The sequence below is a fragment of the Molothrus ater genome, chromosome 5, assembly GCF_012460135.2.
Source record: "Molothrus ater isolate BHLD 08-10-18 breed brown headed cowbird chromosome 5, BPBGC_Mater_1.1, whole genome shotgun sequence".
Taxonomy (NCBI): domain Eukaryota; kingdom Metazoa; phylum Chordata; class Aves; order Passeriformes; family Icteridae; genus Molothrus; species Molothrus ater.
This window is the reverse complement of record NC_050482.2, coordinates 28093183-28113896: the sequence shown is the minus strand read 5'-3', so window position 1 is coordinate 28113896 and position 20714 is coordinate 28093183. Positions and strand designations below refer to the sequence as shown.

At 36.3% G+C, this 20714-nt stretch overlaps 1 protein-coding gene across 3 annotated transcripts in view; it reads right to left on the bottom strand.

Annotated features, from left to right (window-relative positions):
• Positions 1-20714, bottom strand: part of PNPLA8 (patatin like phospholipase domain containing 8) — a 37019-nt gene that overhangs the window by 15974 nt on the left and 331 nt on the right. Inside the window, exons 1-8 of one of the 3 annotated variants that reach the window (XM_036401718.2) lie at positions 20561-20643; positions 18662-19874; positions 17609-17758; positions 16224-16375; positions 15399-15493; positions 11846-12017; positions 7110-7167; positions 4755-4949 (exon numbers count right to left, since the gene is read on the bottom strand). In XM_036401718.2, coding sequence (XP_036257611.1) covers positions 4755-4949; positions 7110-7167; positions 11846-12017; positions 15399-15493; positions 16224-16375; positions 17609-17758; positions 18662-19783 — 1944 coding nt within the window. In that variant the 5' untranslated portion in view covers positions 19784-19874; positions 20561-20643. Of the gene's footprint in view, positions 1-4754; positions 4950-7109; positions 7168-11845; positions 12018-15398; positions 15494-16223; positions 16376-17608; positions 17759-18661; positions 19875-20223; positions 20323-20560; positions 20644-20714 lie in introns of those variants that run through there. The other 2 variants (XM_036401717.2, XM_036401716.1) reach the window with 2 other exon arrangements.

Genomic DNA, 20714 nt, shown 5'->3' with positions numbered 1-20714 from the left:
CTCATCACACATCTTGTTACACCTGCTTTATTAAAACTCCACTGACAGACTAGGTGCCAATTTAACTGCTTTACTATCTGATCTTGTTCAAAGAAAACACAGTTATTGGAGCAATATTATATATCAACATCAGCACTGTAATAAATGGAATTCTAATACAACAATGGATTCATGGGAAGCCATCAAGAAAAAGGTGATCAAGTCCTTTGTATTAAATTTGGTGTATTTTCTTTGAGAAAAATCTGTGGCTTTGTTGAATTTACCACAATCACACACACAATCCATGCTGCCCTTTGAATTAATCCTGTGGGATGAATTAAGTTTGTACAGTAAAAGCTATTAAATGAAGTGTGCATAATGATTTTCTTAAATTCTAAATTGCTCTTTTAATGAATTTAATTAATAATTTCCTCAGCATACTTTATTGTCTACTGAAGTGACATTATTGAGTACCTCAAATGTTTTTCACAGCACAAGAAAAAAAAAAAGGGAAAAAGGAAAAGAATAGATAAGAAATAACACCCCTCTGATGGAAGTAGAGGGGGAAAAAGTCACTGGATGTAGCAGGACTGGGGAGAGGTTAAGAGCCTTCAGTACTTCAAAAATACATTTTAAAATAAAGGAATTAACATGTGGCAATACAGCTTCTATAATGTAACATCATGATTTGGTCTCTCTTAACTTGCAGTGTTCCTGGAGAAGCATGTTACAGGGATTAAATCCCTTTGAATGTTAATGTGCTCTCTTTTGAACCACAGAGAATATTAATCCTACTCCCCTCATCTACCAACAGCTGCACTGTTTTTTCTTACTTGACAGAGCAGAACCAGATAGCATGGCATGATTGACCCGAATGTAAATATTGCTGTTTGCAATAACTGATGGCTTTTTGCAGAAATTTAACAAACCAAGTCATCAGCTCACCTGCAGCACAAAAACGTGTTCAGGCACCTAGAAACCTCTTTCTAAAGAATGACATCAGAAAAACTGTAAAACTGATTTTTTACCTTATTAAAAAAATAACACGCTTTACACTGAGAGTGCCCAGTGCAGGAAATCAAAGTGAAATGTTTCAGTGAAAGGGCATGTGTGTGTACACAAATACACACTCACATGTAACTCTACAATTATGGAAAAGCAAGTCACAGCCAACAGATCAGTTGAGCCATGACTCCACCACAGACATCTGGAGTCATATCTAAGAACTTTAAGAATTCATCTCAACCCTATACATAACTCTCATTCTGCTACTTCATCCAGTTTGTGAAAGGACTCTGATTCTAACAGAAGCTAGATAACATAAGACATGAATATGCAGGATGACTATAAAAAATCCACTAAATTTCCATTATCAAAATAAGTATTTTCACATATTTGAAGAGTCTTCAGCCAGATGAACTGCTAGAATGTTTCTGATCCTCATTTAAATGCACAACTGAAAGCTAATATGGAACACGGTCTCTATATAATGCTTAAAGAGTCACAAACTTGAAAGCTAGGAAACAAATATTGTACTTAGCATTCTGAATTTTCACATACATTTTGGATAACTCTGTTCTTGGAATTGTTTAGAAATATCAACACTTCAGAGGGAGGCTAGTAAGAAACTAGCACAGTTAATGTTCAGAAAACAGATTATGATGATTAATGGAAGTTCCCAATCAATGAAAAAATTCTTAAAACACCATCTTTCTGACACTATACTGCAATTTTGAAGCCTTTGGCATAAATTATTATTTACACTTAATGCACACTGTGCTGATGCCCTTTTCAAAAATCACAGTACTATCAAAAACATCTAACAATGTTACGCTTCATTTATTCATGTAGTTCAAAAGCAGTTCAATCTGTTAGGCAGTGTATATCCAGAAAAGAGCAAGAATTTCCAAATACACTACATATATACTACTGGCCAAGGAACTTAAAATTACACTTGCAGTGCATTTTCAGAATAAAGAAGCTTAACAAGAATCTACTATTCCCATATTTATTATATGAACTATAAGAACAAAGAGTTACCAATATTAACATATTGGTGAGAAAGCTATTTTAAGAAGGAATAGGGACTGCATTTGGGATTCTATTTATTTTAAAGTATATTAATTTAAAATATATTTATATTTTTTATGTATTTCTTTCAATTCATGTTGACTATTTCAGCAGAGGTAAAACTCTTGAATATCTTGCTTTTTCCTATGAGCTACCATTAACTCCCAGGAAAATAAAGTAGCAGTCTGCTACATGCACAGAGGCTCTTACCCCAGGGTTAAAACAAGGCAATTCAAGGTTGTTTCAGAGTGTGCTGTGGATTTATAATCTCTGCTAGAAAGCTGCATGACGACAGTTATGCAGCATTTGCCATGTAGTAACTTGGTACCTGGACATCCAACTATCCCCCCCCCCACAAATCAGATAATTATGGAAAAAGAGATGCAGTAAGAAAAGTGCTAAGAAAAATGTAATCTGAGGAAAGAAAAGCATGTCAGACATGAAAGGTGGTTTCTATAAGAACTCATATTTAAACATTCCTGGCTGGGGAGAAGAGATTTTTCAGATTATATGAAAAAGTTTGAATCCAAAAATTTAGCATCTTGTTCTACTACAATAAACTGCTTCAGTACTGAGAACATATTTAGTTCTTTATGGCTGACAAAGGTGAATTACATCCTAAGCAGCAGCTTTCAATAATTATAATAGATAAAATAGAGAAGAATGGTGAACTTGGGAAACAGGGTTTGTAAGATCAGATGAAAGGGCTTTGTCCAAAGACTCTGGAGCAAGGAAAAAAATAAGTAGACTTTATTCCAGTCCTGTGTGTCTGAAAATACTGAATCTGATCTCTATTGACACCAATTATACATTCCCTAGTCCAGTAAACTGGACTTAAAAGTGAAATAGATTAAATAAGTACCAGCCTTACTGCATTTCACACAAGTCTGGTTATTCAGAAACTATTTTAAGATGAAGAATTGTGTAAAGCACTGTGTAGAAGTTATAAAATCATGTTGTTTATTCAGCTATCCTTCATGTAAAAGCACAGATCAATTTCCAAGTACTTTCAATTCAAGGAAAGAAAGGGTGGAAAGGTAAAAGAGAAAGAAAACTTCTTTACATAGATTAACACTGACCCATCCAATCAGTTACAGAGCAGCTTGGAACAGCTCCCAAGGCTAAAGCAGCTCCCTTCCCAGTTTTGCTTGTCCAGATGGAAGATGAACACACTTCAAGATTTCAAGCAGTGCTTTGGCTTGGAATCTGATGTGTTATTCCACTTTTGGTTCTAAAAACCTGTCAAAACTTATTTGCTTATTTCAGATAGTAGTTGATTAAAATGTTTTGAGGCTAACAAGATGCACTGTACCAGGAAGGTTGTGGGGGGCAGTCAAGGGAGGGAGGGAGGAAGAGTGTCCTAAATGAAAAAGGGAAACAATAAAATGAAAGAAAATTCAGAGTCTCCCTTCCTGAACCTGAACCCTTCCCCTTCACCTCTTAATTTCTATGCAGCTTTTAGATAGCTGAATTATTTCATCACCTTATAGATGTTGAATCAAAATATGGAAATATGCTGTCTTTATTCAGATAAAATTCTAGCTGTTTGTTTGGTTGTACACATTGTGTTTTTTTACCGCCTCTTAATCTAATGAATTTTTCTCTATTTCATCTTACACTCATTTATCTGTTAGCCTTTAAATTTCAGTACTACTCAAGCACATTACAGTGCTAAGGATATTACAGTGTTCTAATGGACACCATCAGAAATTCTGTATTTGATCCAGGTACATCTTATTACTCAAAATACGCTACTTGTTTTCCAGCATTTGAGGCTACTGCCATCATATGAATTAATACAACAGAAATGCAACAGATGCTTCCATTAAACTTAAGTGTCAATCCTGTGCTCTCTTTGTTGAAGGTCTGTGGTTCAGTCACCCTTTGTAGTCTTTTCTGCCACAGATCTGCATCAGGTATTTATTAAAATAAATACTAATAGTTTTTAATTAGTATGCATTGCAAGAAGTATTCTTTTAAAACCTGAAGAACTGCAGAATAATACAGGGGCACTGGAGGGCTAAAATCCCATGGTTAAAAAACTACTGAAGAAATTCATTTGCTTTGTTCTTTACTTATCAGGGTCACCAAGAGAGGCTGTAATATAATAAAACAGCATGCAGTGATGATAGGAGACACTGCTTTATCCTCAAGAGAATTTCTTTTGCAGTTGTCCTCTCGGTTTAATCTTACTTCTGTGGCATCTCTTACTCTTCTTACTAGCCCAGGACTAGGGTAAAGCTGAATAAGCTATCAATGGAAAGAATTAAAAAGTAGACCATAAACTGAATTTATGCACTAATAAAAACAATGCTGAAGTGTATAATCTGTTTTTTTCACATTTTACAATATTGTTATATTTTTAAGTTACACCACCTATTTAGTGAAATAATGCTCAGCAAAATACCAGTTGCAAGCAGGAAGTCAGAGGCAATTTACAACTCATATAAGGTTTCCTCCTAGGCAGAGAAGAAAGCAATAGCAGAAGAGCTTAGGTTTGTATTGAGAAGACTAAGATTTTTAAGCCTTTCTAGTTCTGTAAGGGCTATAGAAGCTAAAAATATCTTTTCTTACCCCATCTGTCCTAGAATTCCTTTGTACTACCAACTTATTTGCTTAGTTTTCATTCAGAGATTCAGACCATGTTTTTTCTCAGGTGGTGGAAAATTGGAAAATATTTACTCAAGGAGAAGATTTCAACTTACCTGATGAAGATCACTGCCCAAAACATATTCCTGGAAGTAACCTGGTGCAGCAGATGATGCTCTAATTGCTTGCCACAGCTTATATTGACAGCCTCCCATATAATGGGACTTAATGCCAGGAAAATGGTTGTAGTTTCTAAACACAAATGCTTTCAGTGGTGTTCCTCTGTTTACAATGGTGCTTACTGCAGCTACCTAGTAAATGAGGAGGAAAAAATTAGTTATATATGATGATAATAACCATAATATGAGAATGAAAGCTTCCCACCATATGAAATTCAATGTATACATTAATGCACCTTTGGAATCTTACTAGGTTCATTATTTATTTACATTTTTTTAACGTCTAGCTAAATTTTAAAAGGGAAAGTAAAACACAAGCAAGAGACCCAAATCCCTAAAGAAAATGCTATTTTAAACCGGCAATTAATTGTTTCCATGGCTATTCTGTTTCTACGAATATCTATGATATTTAAACAAAATGTGGGTGTCAACTATGTGATTTTTAAATACTTTTCCTTTTGAAATAGTGTTTCATTCTCAGAAGTCTGTAACCAGCAATACAACACTGCCATTAAATATGAATGTCAGAACTGTCAATCAATTTCTTTCTCCAAGAAAATGATTACTTTATATTGCAACTGGAGTTAAAGAATTGTAGTAAGAATCTCTCTTGCACAAGAATCAAAGTCTTTCAAGGCTTTTTTTGTAAGGATACTAAAATGTCAGTAACAAAAATCACATATGTTCATCTAAGTGAAAAGCCAAAATGGTATTTCCATCGAAAAAACCCCAACTATGACAACAAAAAGAATATATCTTACATATCTAATCACAAGGAGAAAGTACATGTAGCTATGGATGAGTGTTAGAATGTGCAAGACCTTTAGAGGTGATGCAGCCAGCCTGGCTGGCACTGTCAGAACAACACTCTTCAGCAGCCAAGTGGGTGCTCAATTCTATCTTGTTTACTGTATTACAGAGCAGGGTGTTTTCATGAAACGTTACTCAACAGCACAGCTGATACTGTGATATCACTGTATACATTTTCACTCTTCAGCTACTTAATTTAAATAATTTTATTCACTGTAAATTAATCCTTATAGAAAACAAAAATGTAACTTCTACATTACAATGCAAAAGCAAAACTGCCTGATTCACCCCCCATCATTTGATGCAGGAAGTTTTTCTCAAAAGGAGGGTTTAGTTCTAAGCACTACCAGAAGCAGTAAGAAAAAAACTTCAGAAAATATAATAGAAAACTTATTAAAAGGATGCTTTCATTTTTGGCAATACCCATATACACTCCATGATGCAGTCTATGTTGCAAAGTGCTCAGCACCTTCTGGAAAAACCCATCTTGTAATGAATTTAGCAGCAGCAGAGCACAGAACTGTGTTTAATTTTGATTTTGCTGTGCCTTGTAAAGAGTGCCACCACTGACAGAACTATAAAGAGATTAGTGGGAACAGCTAGTTTCAGCTCTATTTATATTCACATTTTATTACTGAAGAACATGGAAGGAAGCCAAAGATCCCAGTTCAAAGATAACTTTCAAGTCAACACAGGATAGCTTCTCTCTCAGAAAGCAACATACCACACCAGCCTTTTCATGTCCTTGTTTTAGACACGGACTAGGAACGCAGTCAGTAAGGCACACGTTTCTATGTTTAGAAAAATGTGAATATCTTCCATTTAACAGTAAAGCATTGAATATAGTGCTATGACACCAAAACACCTGTTAATTACAGATTGTTCTGAAATATATCCTATTATATTTCGCTTCTTTCTTCACACCCTATCCTTCACCAAAAATAAAATACCCTTGCTTTCTCATCTTTCACTCTCATGCTGCTGTATGTAACACCCCTCCTATGACTTAGTGCCTTTTCCATCAGACAGGAAGAGAAGAGATCTTGGGGCCCAAGAATGTGAATGGAGAAAACCAGGTACTCCAAACAAAGTGAGAAGAAACCCTGCCCTCTTGCAACACAGTAACACAGATCACAGCTTACAGGACAGAATCTCCAGACACTAGAATTCTTACATGAAAAAAACAAACTTGGCACAACACCAAAATGCTGACCCAGTATTTCTACACTTACAAGTTTTTTAACATCTCTGCAATATATTCCAACTAGAAGTAATAAAAATATCAGATATTGCTGCCAAAATTTAAGAATCTAATTAATTTTTATCCTTTAAAAGCATGGGTTATCACATATAGAAGCCTGAAGAGCACTTTAACATTCATGCTGTCTATCCAATGTTCTTCTAGGTACAGAATTTACTCAGAACTCTTAAGAGTATTTGTGAAATATACAATTAGAATTAACCTTAGAAAACTGTACTTACCTTTGGACATTTGGACTTTCTTGCAGTTTCAATCATAAGATTTGAGCCCATTTTTTCTCTAAAAAAAGTGTAAAAAATTGAAAATGCTCCATCAATTTAGCATGAACAAGTGAACAACATACATTTTTATCATCCTTATTTCTGAGACCTTCGCATTTAAAAGAAGCAATGTTTGTATTTCAATTTAACAATCCCATTTATACAAGTGACTTGTATACAATGCACCGACACTTCAAAATCTTCTAGCCTGTTGGAAATAAGTCTGAAGAGTGACTGAAGAGGTCTTGATTCAAATACCTAACCATAAATCATTACAATTACTAAACTACATAGTTAGACCAAATACTTTGCCACATTTAGGAATCAAAAAGTCAACATCCTTATGAAGTGGTTCTACAGTAATCAAGAATTACTCTTCTGTAGTTACAGAAACAAAAGCTACAGAGAGAAAGATGTGATTCCATATAATTTAGAAGAAAGTTAAAACATCTACATGTAGTCTTCCGTAACAGTAATCCAATATGCATTTACCATTCCTTTCTGAGGTAATATTTTCTCACATGAATACATTTCATAAATCACACTAATGGTCAGCACTGTAATTTCTCATCAGGGTCAGTATTCCCATTGTCAACTAGAAGATAGTCCTTCTGCACAGCAGAGGAGACTGGAGCAAATTAGCATACTAGCCAGTGATCTCACCTCACCATCTACTTCAACTTTGATTTGCTTACAATAAAGGCATAAAGGTATAATAGACTGGGTGGTCACCAAAAATTATTCCAAACAGGCTTTCCTTTAAATCAGCAAGCTTTCTTCCTCCCCTAGCAGACAGGTGCATCAGTCTTGTTTTGCAATTTTGGTTTTCTATACTGCCACACTTTTAAAGTAAAGATATTCCATGTGCTGTTATTATGAAATCATCCATCTACAGCTTGCACCCATGACAGGAGGGAGTAGCACTTCCACTGTTAAAAACAACAACTTTATCTACCTACTCAGGTCAGAAGACAAAAGAATCTTTAAAGGCTACCATAGCAGCAGTCCTCCATGCAGACAGTAGACTGTATATGCAATTAGGACAATTTGCTCTTCTAGGGGATATTTGTGCTTGAAGGATGGCTGCACACATGTCCTTGACAGGGAGGAAGGAAGGCAGACAGGTTCCAGTCCTACAATGGAAAACTCCCGCTGACACAATTCTTGTACCTGTAGCACAGTTTTGTTTTTGCTTTGATTCTAGTCTCAGAATCACCAGCCAAAAGGGGAAGAGTGACATCTGCACTCATTAACTGATTACAGAAGGAGATGAAGGCACACAGAACCATGAAGTAGGAATAAAAGAAATGGGACTGACAGAGGTGAGATATCAAAGCCATCTACTGATTTGCATCACTTTCATCTATTTCTGCAATGTCTGTATTAGGTATTTTTCCCAAACCCCAAATGCAAAGATTAAAAAAATGCATAAGCAATATCCTCTGCTTAATTATGGGAACCATCAAACTGAATAACTATCTCATCACATCCTGTTTTTTATGAAGGCCAGAAACTCCAGAGTAGGTACAGAGTACCTACTCTGTAGAGTAGGTACAAGAAATCCTTTCAACTACTATGCAACTTCAGACATTACAGTCTAAGGAGAAAAGTTTAGTATCACCTCCACATTTAGTTTAGTTCTGTTGCTACCATTAATACTGTAATTGCATATTAAACAAATGCATTTGTCTCATTGTTTAATTTTCTTTTATGAAGTCACAACAGAAGCAATTCTACAGTTTATTCACATATTGTATTAAAAAATAAAGCCTTCTAATTTTATTGAATAGTCCCCTGTTATCAAAGAAAAGAAGAAACTGGTAATTCTCAAGATGCCTTACTATCTCAAGTTACCACTTTAACACATTTGCCTTTGTTAAAGACTCGTAATGTGTGTTGTCTTTAGGCCACTGGTTACTTTTTCCCCAATCTTGCAACAGAAATACTCTCTAAAATGGGGAAACCAGGACTGTAAATAATATTTTAAATGAAACTGTGTTGTAAATTAATATAATGGCATTATAGTATTTTATGTATTTTCAATCCCAACAGTCACACACTGAAACATCTTGTCTGACCACAAGCATACAGATGTTTCATTAAACTGTCCGTGACAACCCAAATCACTTTTGATATTAAAGTTACTTTAAATCCTGTAAGCATTTTACATTTTTCCACTCATCGGTTATTATGCCATCCTGTTTTTCCATTTATCTACTTTGTGTCTGTCTGTGACCTATGTCCTCTAGACATGACCTACTTAAACAACGAATCTCTTTCACAAACATTGCTCTTTCATTGCTTCAAGTCACTAATATTGCAACACTTATTTCAATATTGCTATGAAGAACATATTGTCAATCATATGCTGGAAGAAACATTCTAATGGGCTACAGCAGTGATGCAAATATTTTGGAGAAAGAGCACTCAATGCAAAAGGCAAAATTGTAACTTTCACCCTCTTCTAACAGCAACAGTAGTACCAGAAAACATCTTTACCAAACCTACAGAAGAGACTTTTATACCATGTGCTGGTACAGAATGTGTTACCCAGCTAGTGACTAGAGAGCAGTGTCAATTTATATTTCACTCTGCAAAACAAATACTGAAGTATTATTACTTGTATTCCCAAACACATGCATTATCCATTTTCCTACCAAAAGAGAACACAATTTTTATCCTACGCTTCATACAGTGAATGCTTCTCAAGACTATAAATTCCCAACATGAGATTTTCGCTAGCTTGTGAAAACTCCTAGCTGCTCACCAAATTTCTCCAGTAGTTTCTTAAGACAGCATGCAAGAAGAAAATTTTATATGTCAACAACAGTCAAAAGAAAAGAGAGAAGTTGGAACTAAAAGCCAGGTTCTTACAAATGCATTCAGTATAGCATTATATATACTGATATGTTGTAAGTAAAATCTTCTGCATAATGTAAATCATTAAAACCAGTCCTTAAATTGCTATTCAAGAAATACATAAGAGTTAAAATAGACATACATAGAACATATGAAACCAATTACCTATAGTACTCTGAACAAAATGTCAGTTAACCAAAATTAGTTGTCATTTTCTGAAATGCAAGTTATAATACACCCCATGAATGCATAGAACATTAGACAAATGAAATATCAACTTAATTATTTTCAGCAAGAATACCTTCTGACAGAAAATACCACCTCTGATATTGTGGTAGGACTAAACACACATTACATGTCTGTACACTGTCAGTGGATTGTCTCTATTTCAAGCAAGGCTGATAAGTTACCATTTAAACTACAAAAACACACATAGCACAAGTAATGCTTTTAAATTCAGAACAAAGCATACAGCAGTTTCCCCATGCTGTAACAATGTTAGACCTGACCTTTAATATTGATGTAGAGAGATACCATATACCCTTACAAATCCCTTCTCAGCTCCAGGCCCCCACACCACAGGGAAGCCTCTAGGAATCCCTTCAACAAAATGCTGTGCAGGCATAGCAACTCCCTTCAACATTGAAGGTGACCAAGAAGTCATTTTTGATCAGCACATTTATTTTTTAATATATTATCCATAGACTAAATTAATTGCCTGCTTTTGTCTATTGCACAGGAGTTCTTTACCTCCCTCATGTGCTACATGTAGCTGCAGAAAAACAATAGTATTTTAATTAAAGTAATGTAAAATACTTTCACATTAGGTTATTGTGACTTTCACAAGACTTCATTTAATTGGGTGGGCAATGAAATGAGGGAAGACAGAGAAAAATCCAATTTCTAAAAAAACCACCTTTAGATACCTGAGAAGAAAAGCTAATGATATTAGTTTGATAAATGCATTTATTTCTAAAAATATGCAAGCTTCTTTCTCCAATTCATCAAAGAAGTAAGAAGCTTAAAATTCAGACACTACTGGTATTCGCACTATTCTGTCATAAAAACTCTTTTAATCCATAAAACACAGTAATTGCACTCCCAAAGGAACTTGTTATTACTTATCAAGAGGAATCTTTTACCATTTCACATTGTCTCTCAGAAAAGATTGTTCAGTTCTTTCAGTGGCAGGGTCAACTTATGCTGGTGGGGAAGCTATGATATTAGCTTGCTAAAAATGGTAAACAATTGAGCTATCAATACAAATACAGATTAATAAAACTAAGAAATAAAACCTGTAATATAATAATTCTTTCTAGTGGCTTTCCCTGAATAGCCATCAATGCAAGTGAATACACTTCACAGGCAACTCTGACACTGCAGATAATTTTTCATTGCAACCCTTACAGCTCATTTCCCTTTTAAAGAAAGTGGCAATGGACAAAGCCCTCCAATATAGCAGCAAACATTAAAAATCTCTACTACAGCATATTATTTCATTTCTCACCAATCTCCTTTACTAAAAAGGGCACAGCAGGTGGTTAGTACAATTTGTAGCAAATCTGTAACGAGTCAGATCTAGCAGAGCTGGCGAGCATACAGGAATATCATCAGAAATCAGTGCAGTAAAGCTTACTTTATTCCCCAGAAACATAAATCATTACATTAAAAGCTTCCAGCATCTTGGTAAATATGAAAACAGCTATTTCAAAAGAATGAGAGTATATGTTAATCGCTTCTAGTTGTTTTAAGAATCTGCACACCAGTGAAGCAATAACAAAACCAAATGCACTCAGTCATTGCACTAATTATTTTTCCTCTGATTATCTTTTACTTACTTGAGCATTTTTTCCCATATATCACTGTCATAAAAGGCGTGGTTCCAGCCCATTTTGACTGTTCCAACAATGACATTCTGCTTAAAAACATCTGATCCTAACTTATGGTACAGTTCTTCACAATCATCCAGGGGGATATGGAACAACCCCAACATAAAAGCTAATATAGCTCCTGAAAAAAACAAATATTTTGCAATATTACAAAAACGTATCCTGGAGTAAGATTACAAAGATGGATTACCAGTTAATGTAGTTCATAGGTTAACAGAATATCTGTCTTGAAACAGCAAGACCAACTGACATTTATTTCACTAAATTCCTGCTCAGAGATCACAAACCATGTTTTAAAAGAACATACACAATACAGAAAAAGTCAATTTTCAAAAACAGAAATATGAGAAGTTCAAACATTGTATTCTTTAACTTTGCAGATTACAACAAGCATATGGCAGAAAGCTAATGAAATCTACTACTTTACTTGGAAAGAGAAATGAGTAAGAGAAATCTGTGCTGTGGTACTAAAAATTTATTTGGAGCATTATTTGCTACCATGCAAACTCTTAAGTCAACAGAGAAATATTCTAAGAAAATTCTGCAAAAATAAAGGAGATTCCAGTCATTTGGATTACATTTGGTTCCAACCATTTATAATTAGTTTCATACATGCTGCCATCTAGTGTGTCCCTAACAGAAATGATGACCTACCCTTGCAAAAACAAAATAACAGCACTCAAAAAGCATTGCTGCTAAACACCATTAAAAGAACTGTGGAAAAATACAATTAATGCATTCTTACAATTCTCAGATATATTAAATTAAAAGGGACACACAAAACTTTAAATCTAGTTGTGCCATACTGTGAGAACATGTAATTAAGCATTAGAAATAATTAGGACACATGGTTTTTTCAATCTGGAAATAAATGCCATAGGCTTGAATACAGTTAATTTTAAAAGGTGCCAATTTTTGAAAGAGAGTAAAAATACAATGCATGTGCAGAAAAAAACTACATGCAGGAAGTTACAGAAGGCTTTAAAAGACACAGGACTTCCAAGCCCTCTTTCACTCTCACAGTGCCCACCAACTGCGAGAGCTGAGCATTAGCGGATTGATGGTCTCAGTTTCTTAAAAGGCAGCTCACATCCTCAAGGCAACCTGGGCCTACTTGACACAAAGTTTCATCATACTTGACACAAAGTTTCATCAAGAGAAACAATCTCAATTGCCAAATCACCAGATGTCTGTATTCAACGCAGACTTAACACCTAGCAGCAGAGAAACACCATTTTCCTGAGTCATGCAAATCCTCTACCACATTCTCTTTTTCTAAACTCTCCAGCACCAGTTCTAAAATATCACATATCTGCTATTTTGGTGAGCAGATTCAAAGTATGCAGAATCTATTAGATCACTGCAATGATTTTTCTCTGTGACTGCCTGCATTTATACCCTCTGACCCCCAGTGAAGAGAAGCATGGGGAAGATAACCACAAAGACAGTGATGCTGAATTCACAGCAGGGGCATTTCCAAACTTCAAAGGCAAAACAGCTGAACAATAGTAAGAAATACAAAAACTGCAGCAGAAAAGAGAAGTACAGTGCACAAGAGGCATCCTTCCTACCATTTAATTCATCACTCTTGTAAAGCACAATTCATTCAACTGCAAGACTACTGGCATATGTACTGTCAATACAAACAGAACTGCCAGACAGACATGCACAGCCTCACCCAGACATGTCTTTCCATTTATTATTGCAAACTGGACAACTGCAGACAAAAGCTTAATTGCATAAACAAAATTTAAAAGAATATGCTAAGTACTTACTAGCAGTCATTCATAAATTCCAAAATTTGAGGAAGAATTAAAAACCAAGTTAGTTCCAGTGACAGTAGTGGGAGTAAATTAAGAACACAAGGCCTCTCTATCCAAGGTAAAACACCTTTATTCATTGAAGACAACACTGGAGAAGTGTTTTGTAGGGAAACCATTGTCCAAAGAAACCACTTACTGCTACACTAACAATGAAGGATTTATTTGGAAGAGTATTAAAAATGTAAAGCAGGGAACTATATTGTGGCTACAAACAAATTCTGTCTAGGAGACCTAAACACTCTCCTCTGCTATTTTTAGTCTATTAAGCAAATCTCTTGAAACATACTTCATCTACTCAGGGTGATCTGTGTTTAATATAGTTTCTGATCGAATAGAAGTATGACAAAAAAATTGAAGAATGTGGGTTTCTAAAGGAAACTGACCTAGTAAACTACAGCATACCTCCTATGTTAAAAAACATACTTGTGCTGCTACTGGTCTAACAATTTCTGAAGGAGATTACTGTATTTAAAGGAGAAACTTATGCTTTGGAGTTTCCTGCTTTCTAGGGAGGAGTAACTTATCACTGAGTCACAAGTGTAAATAAGTCTGGGTGCGGCCTGTAGACATCATCTAGTCCAACCTCCTGTTCCAACAGGTATAATTAGAATAGGTTACTCAGGACTTGCTCAGCCATCTCCATGGACAGAGATTACAAAGTCTGAACAGGCAACTCTTTCCAGGGTCTGACCATCCCTGCAAGAAAAACATAATCCCATACCTAATTATAACTTCCCATACTCCAACTTGTCTGTTGGCTTTTCCCCTACCCCTGTACACCTTAAAAATTATTCTAGATCCATCTTCTCTTTATTTTCCCACTAGCTGAACGAGGATAAAGGCCCACCGTTAGCCTTCTCAAGGCCAAATTAACCTGGTTATTGCACTCTCTCCTTTACATGTCATGAGCTCCAGCCCCCTGGCTCTCTGCCAGATGCACCCAGTAGAAAAACACACCCAAAAGATTAAGAGTTTATAGAGGAGCCCATAACAAGACCTTTGTGGCCAAACAGAGATACTTCAGTTGTTGGGTACATTCTCATCCATGCAAGCCAATGTAGTCAGCTTTCTTTGCTCTAGAGTACAGTGATGATTCACATCCCACTTGTTCCAAACAAGACCAGGTCCTTTCCTGCAAAGCTGGTTTCTAGGCTGTCAGCCCACCTCAGTCAGCCCACCTCAGGCTTTGTATTTGGATTTACTCAACCTGCCAAGCCATTTCTCCAGCCTGTACAGACCCATATGAAGGGAAGACACCACAGCATTGACCACTTCCTCTATTAGATCATTCAAGATCTTGCTACAGGTACATTCTGTCCTTCTGGCAGATAATTAATAAAGATGAAACATTGCTGTTAACTTAATAAAGGAAACATGACTGACTCAGCACCAGTTCTTGAGGACTATTACCTCAGCAGTCTGTAAAGCTCCATAAATACCTAAGATAACTGTTTCTATGTGCAAATTGAAGATTTCACTTAAATTGAAAAAATAACAAATCAGTTTAAAGCCAAAAGTTTGCCATGAACTGCCCAAAGTTCTTATTCAGAAGCAAAAAAAAAGGACTCTAGAAATGACAAATGTACTTTCTCAGCTTACATTCTAAGTTAGAAACTGAAAAATCTCTATTTATTCTCAGATGTTGATAGCAAAACTCCAACTTGTGACTTAATAATTACCTGTGCTTACGCCACAGATGTAGTCAAAAAGTTGATGAACCGGCTTTCCAGTTAATTCTTCTAGTTTCCGTAGAGTCTGAAGTGCAACTAAACCCCTGAAACACAAAATTCCCCTTCACATACAATGGCAGTCTTATCTTACATAGCTCCAATCATTTTTCAATCACCTTTACTTCATTATAACTAATTATAATTGAAAAACTGCAACAGTAAGAATCCTGAGTATTTCAGTAAATAAAAGAGCAGCAGGACACAGTTGAAATAGAATGATGAATACTAAATATGAATGACATACTCAGGCATACCAAAAATAGTATTCAACAGCTACAGCCACGTTGTTTTACAGCAAAGGCTTGGGAGGTGATCAACTTCTGTGGATGTAGACTAAGGATAGATTTTAGTTGCATTCCCACTACACAGCACTTAAATTTTGGTCTTAACAGGGCTACATAATGCCCCTTGGAGCATATTTTCCAGTATGGGGTTTGCTTGGCCTCAATTCAATGTATCTGAGATAATGGGAGAGATGAATTAGAGACGATCAGATTCGTGTTTCTCTATCACAAAACAGTATCTGGAGTGCAGCAGTGTGAACTCTGTTGGGATAGAGCAAGATAACTGTGTGTGGCAAAATGAGCACCAAAACAAACACCATTCAAGGAGAATTGCATAGAAAAACAATACCCATCCCTTAGATAGTCAAATGGGACAGAAATGTAACTCATGTAACTCCTTGGGCATTTATCTATCAAAGAGAGACTGAAATTTTACTTCTAGTTACAGTATGAAAAAGGTTACAAGTACGTAAAACCCCAGAAGTTTTACCTTGTTCCTCCTCCATCAATGGTGAGGACTCGAATTCCCCAGCCTTTCACAGGGTCTGTATAGCCAATCAGAGCTAAAGTTTCTCTAACAGCAGCCTGAAGACTTTCATCATTAGCCTGTCTCAGTCGCAACAGGCATGGGATTAATTTTTCCTATTGATAAATACAAGGATATTTCATTCTAACCATATGTTTAAACCAAAAGAATCCATTCTTAAATTTACTAGCACAGCATTAAAGCACAGAAGTAATATACCAGTTAAAATTGGAAGAAAATGTCTTCAAATCTGTATTTACCAATGTTTTTCTCTAACAAAAGAAAGAAGGGATGTCAATATTATGCTGTACACACCTCATTGCTATAGTAACTACTATCATTGCTACAGTATCAGAATTAAACAAGCAAGATATTATGTAAATATTGTTAATAGCTAGGAAAGCTACATTTACCAGTTTCATTTTATTGACTTAGTATCACATCAGCCAAGTGCAGACTCGAGTATGAGGCACATCAAGTGCAGGCAAAACCCCAGACTTGCTTAGTAAGTACTGCACTGCTTCAAAACAAGAAATGCCTTCTAAGTACACTAATACCAAAACAAAATTTAAAATGCTTTCCCACATGGAGTATTTTTTAAACGGACATTACCACAAAGATACATAGCATTGCAATCAAAATGGGAGTAGTGAATACACTCTTTCATAATAAAGTAACTCACACATATTTATGTGAATGCCTGACCTATACCCTGCTCAGATGATTCATCTGAACTGCACTCCATTCCCAAAGGCTACTTCTTCCAGAAATTCTACAATCTTGGTTTTGTCAGGTTTGTCACATCTTGTGGAAAAAGGCACAAGGGTGACAAATGCTGTGATTTAGCTAGTACTTCTAGAATAGTCTACCACCCACCTCCTGCCCTCTCAATGCAGGGAAGAAAACAAGTAGGACTAGATTGCATTAACTTGGTTAATGCTGGTTCTCCTGCCACCTCTCTTGGAAGAAAGCATGTAAACAAGCATAGAAAGTACTGTGCATTTACAGATCAACTGTACAGCACATTCCCATTTGGTCAACTGCCACAGGGGACACAGTGTACGACCTTTATCTACCACTGGAAAAAGCTATACTACCTATCCACATGACCATGCCGTATGCTTCTAAATTAAACATTGCAATCTCAAGAGCCTTTAGCTAAACTCACAGCAGCTTGCATATGAATCTGCTTCAAACAGCTAAAAAGTTATAAAAAGAGACACTCAAACTACAATCCTTGCAAACAGGAAATATGACTAGTCCACAAAAGCACAGAAGGAGGTTTTATGTTGTTCTGTATCAATCATTTGTCAGATTGATTTTTATGTAAGCATAAAAACTATTGGCACCTTAATTGCAACTCCTCTGCTCTCTGGAAATTCTAGAAGATGATAGGTCAGTTCTTCAACCCTGTTGATGCAGACTTTTAGATTAGTGGATCTCCGCAGGGCTTGAACTAAAGCTCGAGTCCTGTTATCAATACTCACTCTTGCAATGATCTAAAGAAGACAAACAGACAACATAAAACTACTCTGAGAAATGTGTAAAATTTGTCAAGACTAATTTCCAAGTGTTATTTTAAGATTTCTCAGAAGCAATGAACAGCATGTTGTACTAGAGAGCTCCTATAGGTTCCAAGTAAGCACTGCTTAAATTGTCAACAGATATCTTTTGATTCTTTATTTAGTAGAAAATGAAATCAAGTTTACAGCAAGAATACCCCAAACCAATAGGTCAATATGTATTCAGATGGACTTTCAGGGCAACTCTCTGTATTTAAACCATTAACAAACCATAAACTGTAAAATTACTATAACTACAAAAAATACCACAATTAGATCTATCTGTAATTATGGACTCTATGCATATATGAACTAAATATATGTACCTACAGCACACACACACAGAGGTGTGTGTGTCTGTGTGTATATACATACTTAGACACTGTATATAAACTTGCATAAACAGATCTATACCTGCATAAAACATCTAATACTTAAACACTGATGTATCTATACCTACTTTTAAGTACATATATATATTTGTAAGTTCACAAATAGTATGCATACATACAGATAAAAACTATATCGTTTTATATATGTATTCATTTATAAAAGTGCACAGAATAAATCAGAGAACAGTTTGGGTTGGAAGAGGCCTTAAAGATCATCTAGTTCCAAGCTCCCTGCTGTGGGCAGGAACACCACATATATACTTATATATAAGTAAAAGTATGTGTACATATGTATGTAAGTATATACACGGGTATATACTGATTTACATAAGTAAATGTGTGTGTGTCTATGCTTAAATATAGGTATATACACTAGTGTAGCACATATGCACACTTGTATAAAACACACATAGAAATAATACATAATTAACACAAAACAAAGACTTGCCTTTTCTCTCTGAAGAGACAGATGTTTTTCCCTCTCTTCTGCAGTCTTGGCCTCTTTTGCTTTGTCCTCATCACTCTTCTCAGACACTTCTTGTTCCTGCTGTTTACTCTTTTCTGGTGAAACAACTTTTGTATCAGATCTTAACTTTGGAACCAACCCACCAATATAGCTGTCAACAAAAGCTTGTACGCTGTTACTGGGATATGAAAGAAAGTCAGTAATACTTTTTTTAGTGGAAACTGGGAGAGCAGTATTTGTCTTTTCAGTACCCAAGATCTCTGCTTCAGAAGCTAAAGTGCCTGCTGAATTCACTCTCTTTTCTTCACTTGTTACAGTATTTGCTGATGAATCAAGCTTATTCCTCTCTTCACTTTCAGAGTCCTGTAATAAAGCATTCCTTTTTCTTCCTTGTTCCATAACAGAATTGTTAAAGTAAGAGTTGATATGATCAGCTACGAAGTTGTAAGTCTCTCCAAAATTTGTAGAAAAGTAGCTTACATGAAAAAGGTGGCTTTTAGTAGATGCTGAAACTTCTGGGGTATCTTGACAAGTGCCGTTTGAACCTACTAACACAGATTCCAAGTTTTCACTTGCACAAGTGGATTTTTTTGCAGCTGGGCCTCTGTTGCAATCGTCCTGAGTTTTGACATCTGTAACTTGCTTATCATTTTCTAGATTTGTGCTGATGTTATTTGCATCTGCACTACTTTTATTTGCTTTACCCAAAGTACCTGAATGGGACTTTAATCGAGCTATCCGTGACACCAGCTCACTGTGAGTGCCAGACACTGCCTTCGAAACAGATTCTATGGTATTCTTAATTCGTGACATGCGAATGCTCACCCTTGTAAGTCCTTTAGAAGAAGAAGTTAAAAGTTTGGAAACTCTGTAGTATAAAAACTCATGGCTACAAATGTACTTGTTATACCAAAATGTTCTGCTTTTGGCCCACTTACACCAAGGCTCACTTGTATGAAAAACTCTCAGGTGTGCAGCATGATTTGTCCTCCAGCAGGCTTTAGGTCTACAGAAACACAGGTATTTGTTTCTCTGCTTCCACCAAAGACTTTTTGGGTTAATCAAAAAGAATAAATATGCATCCAAGGATAAATGAACTGTCATAACTTATAAATAATTGCACCTTTTCTATGTTGCTTTCTACTTCATTCCAAAAAATATATGTCAATAATTAAGTCCCGTAATGTAGTGTTGTCTGAAAAAGAAAAATCAAAACAAAAATTAAAACCAACAATGGAAACCCCAAATCAGAAACAAGATAAACTAAAATCACAGAGTTGTTTAAAACAGATGAAGCTTCTGTATCCTTCTGGTAAACACAGACAAACATTCAAATCAAATCAATCTCATGGGAAAATCCACTGCTCAGGACATTTGGTAGGTAGCTCACCCCAACATTTCAACACGGTACTCCCTAAAGGACAGTTTAAGCCCATCTTGAGCAACATGTGACATATAGTACTTAATGACATATAGAAAATTGATTGCTGTTTCTTCAGCAAATTATCTTGTGCAGACATAACGTTTCAAATGTCATTATATACCCCTTAGCAGAATTCCTCACAGGGGAGAAGTGACACCAAGTGCTGATGAAAGTTCAACAAAACGTGCCCATCCTAAGAGCCAAGGGCAGGATATAATCCTTACTCTGCAAAGAAAGGTGCAACTAGTGGAGCGGCGTTTTACACAGCACACCAGAGTTGTGCTGATATCGCAGGAGCAAAACCATTATTTGCCGAAAAAGCAAGCCCAGGCTTCTCCAGCGCCCGTGACAAATGCCGAGAAGGGCTGCCAGGCAGGCACACAGGCCAACTCCTAAGCAGGCCGACTTCACAGTGTGAGCAGAGGTGAAGCCCCGCTGGCAGCACCATCGTTACTTACAGTCTCCTCTGCCTATGCCGTGCCTGTCCCGCCGGGTGACCGCCGCGCAGCCGGGCTGCGGGCCGCAGGCCGGCCCGGGCTATATAAGCACGGGGGCGCCTCCTGTCCCGGGGGCAGGCGCGGCCGCTGTTCCTGCCTTGCGCCATTTCCCCGA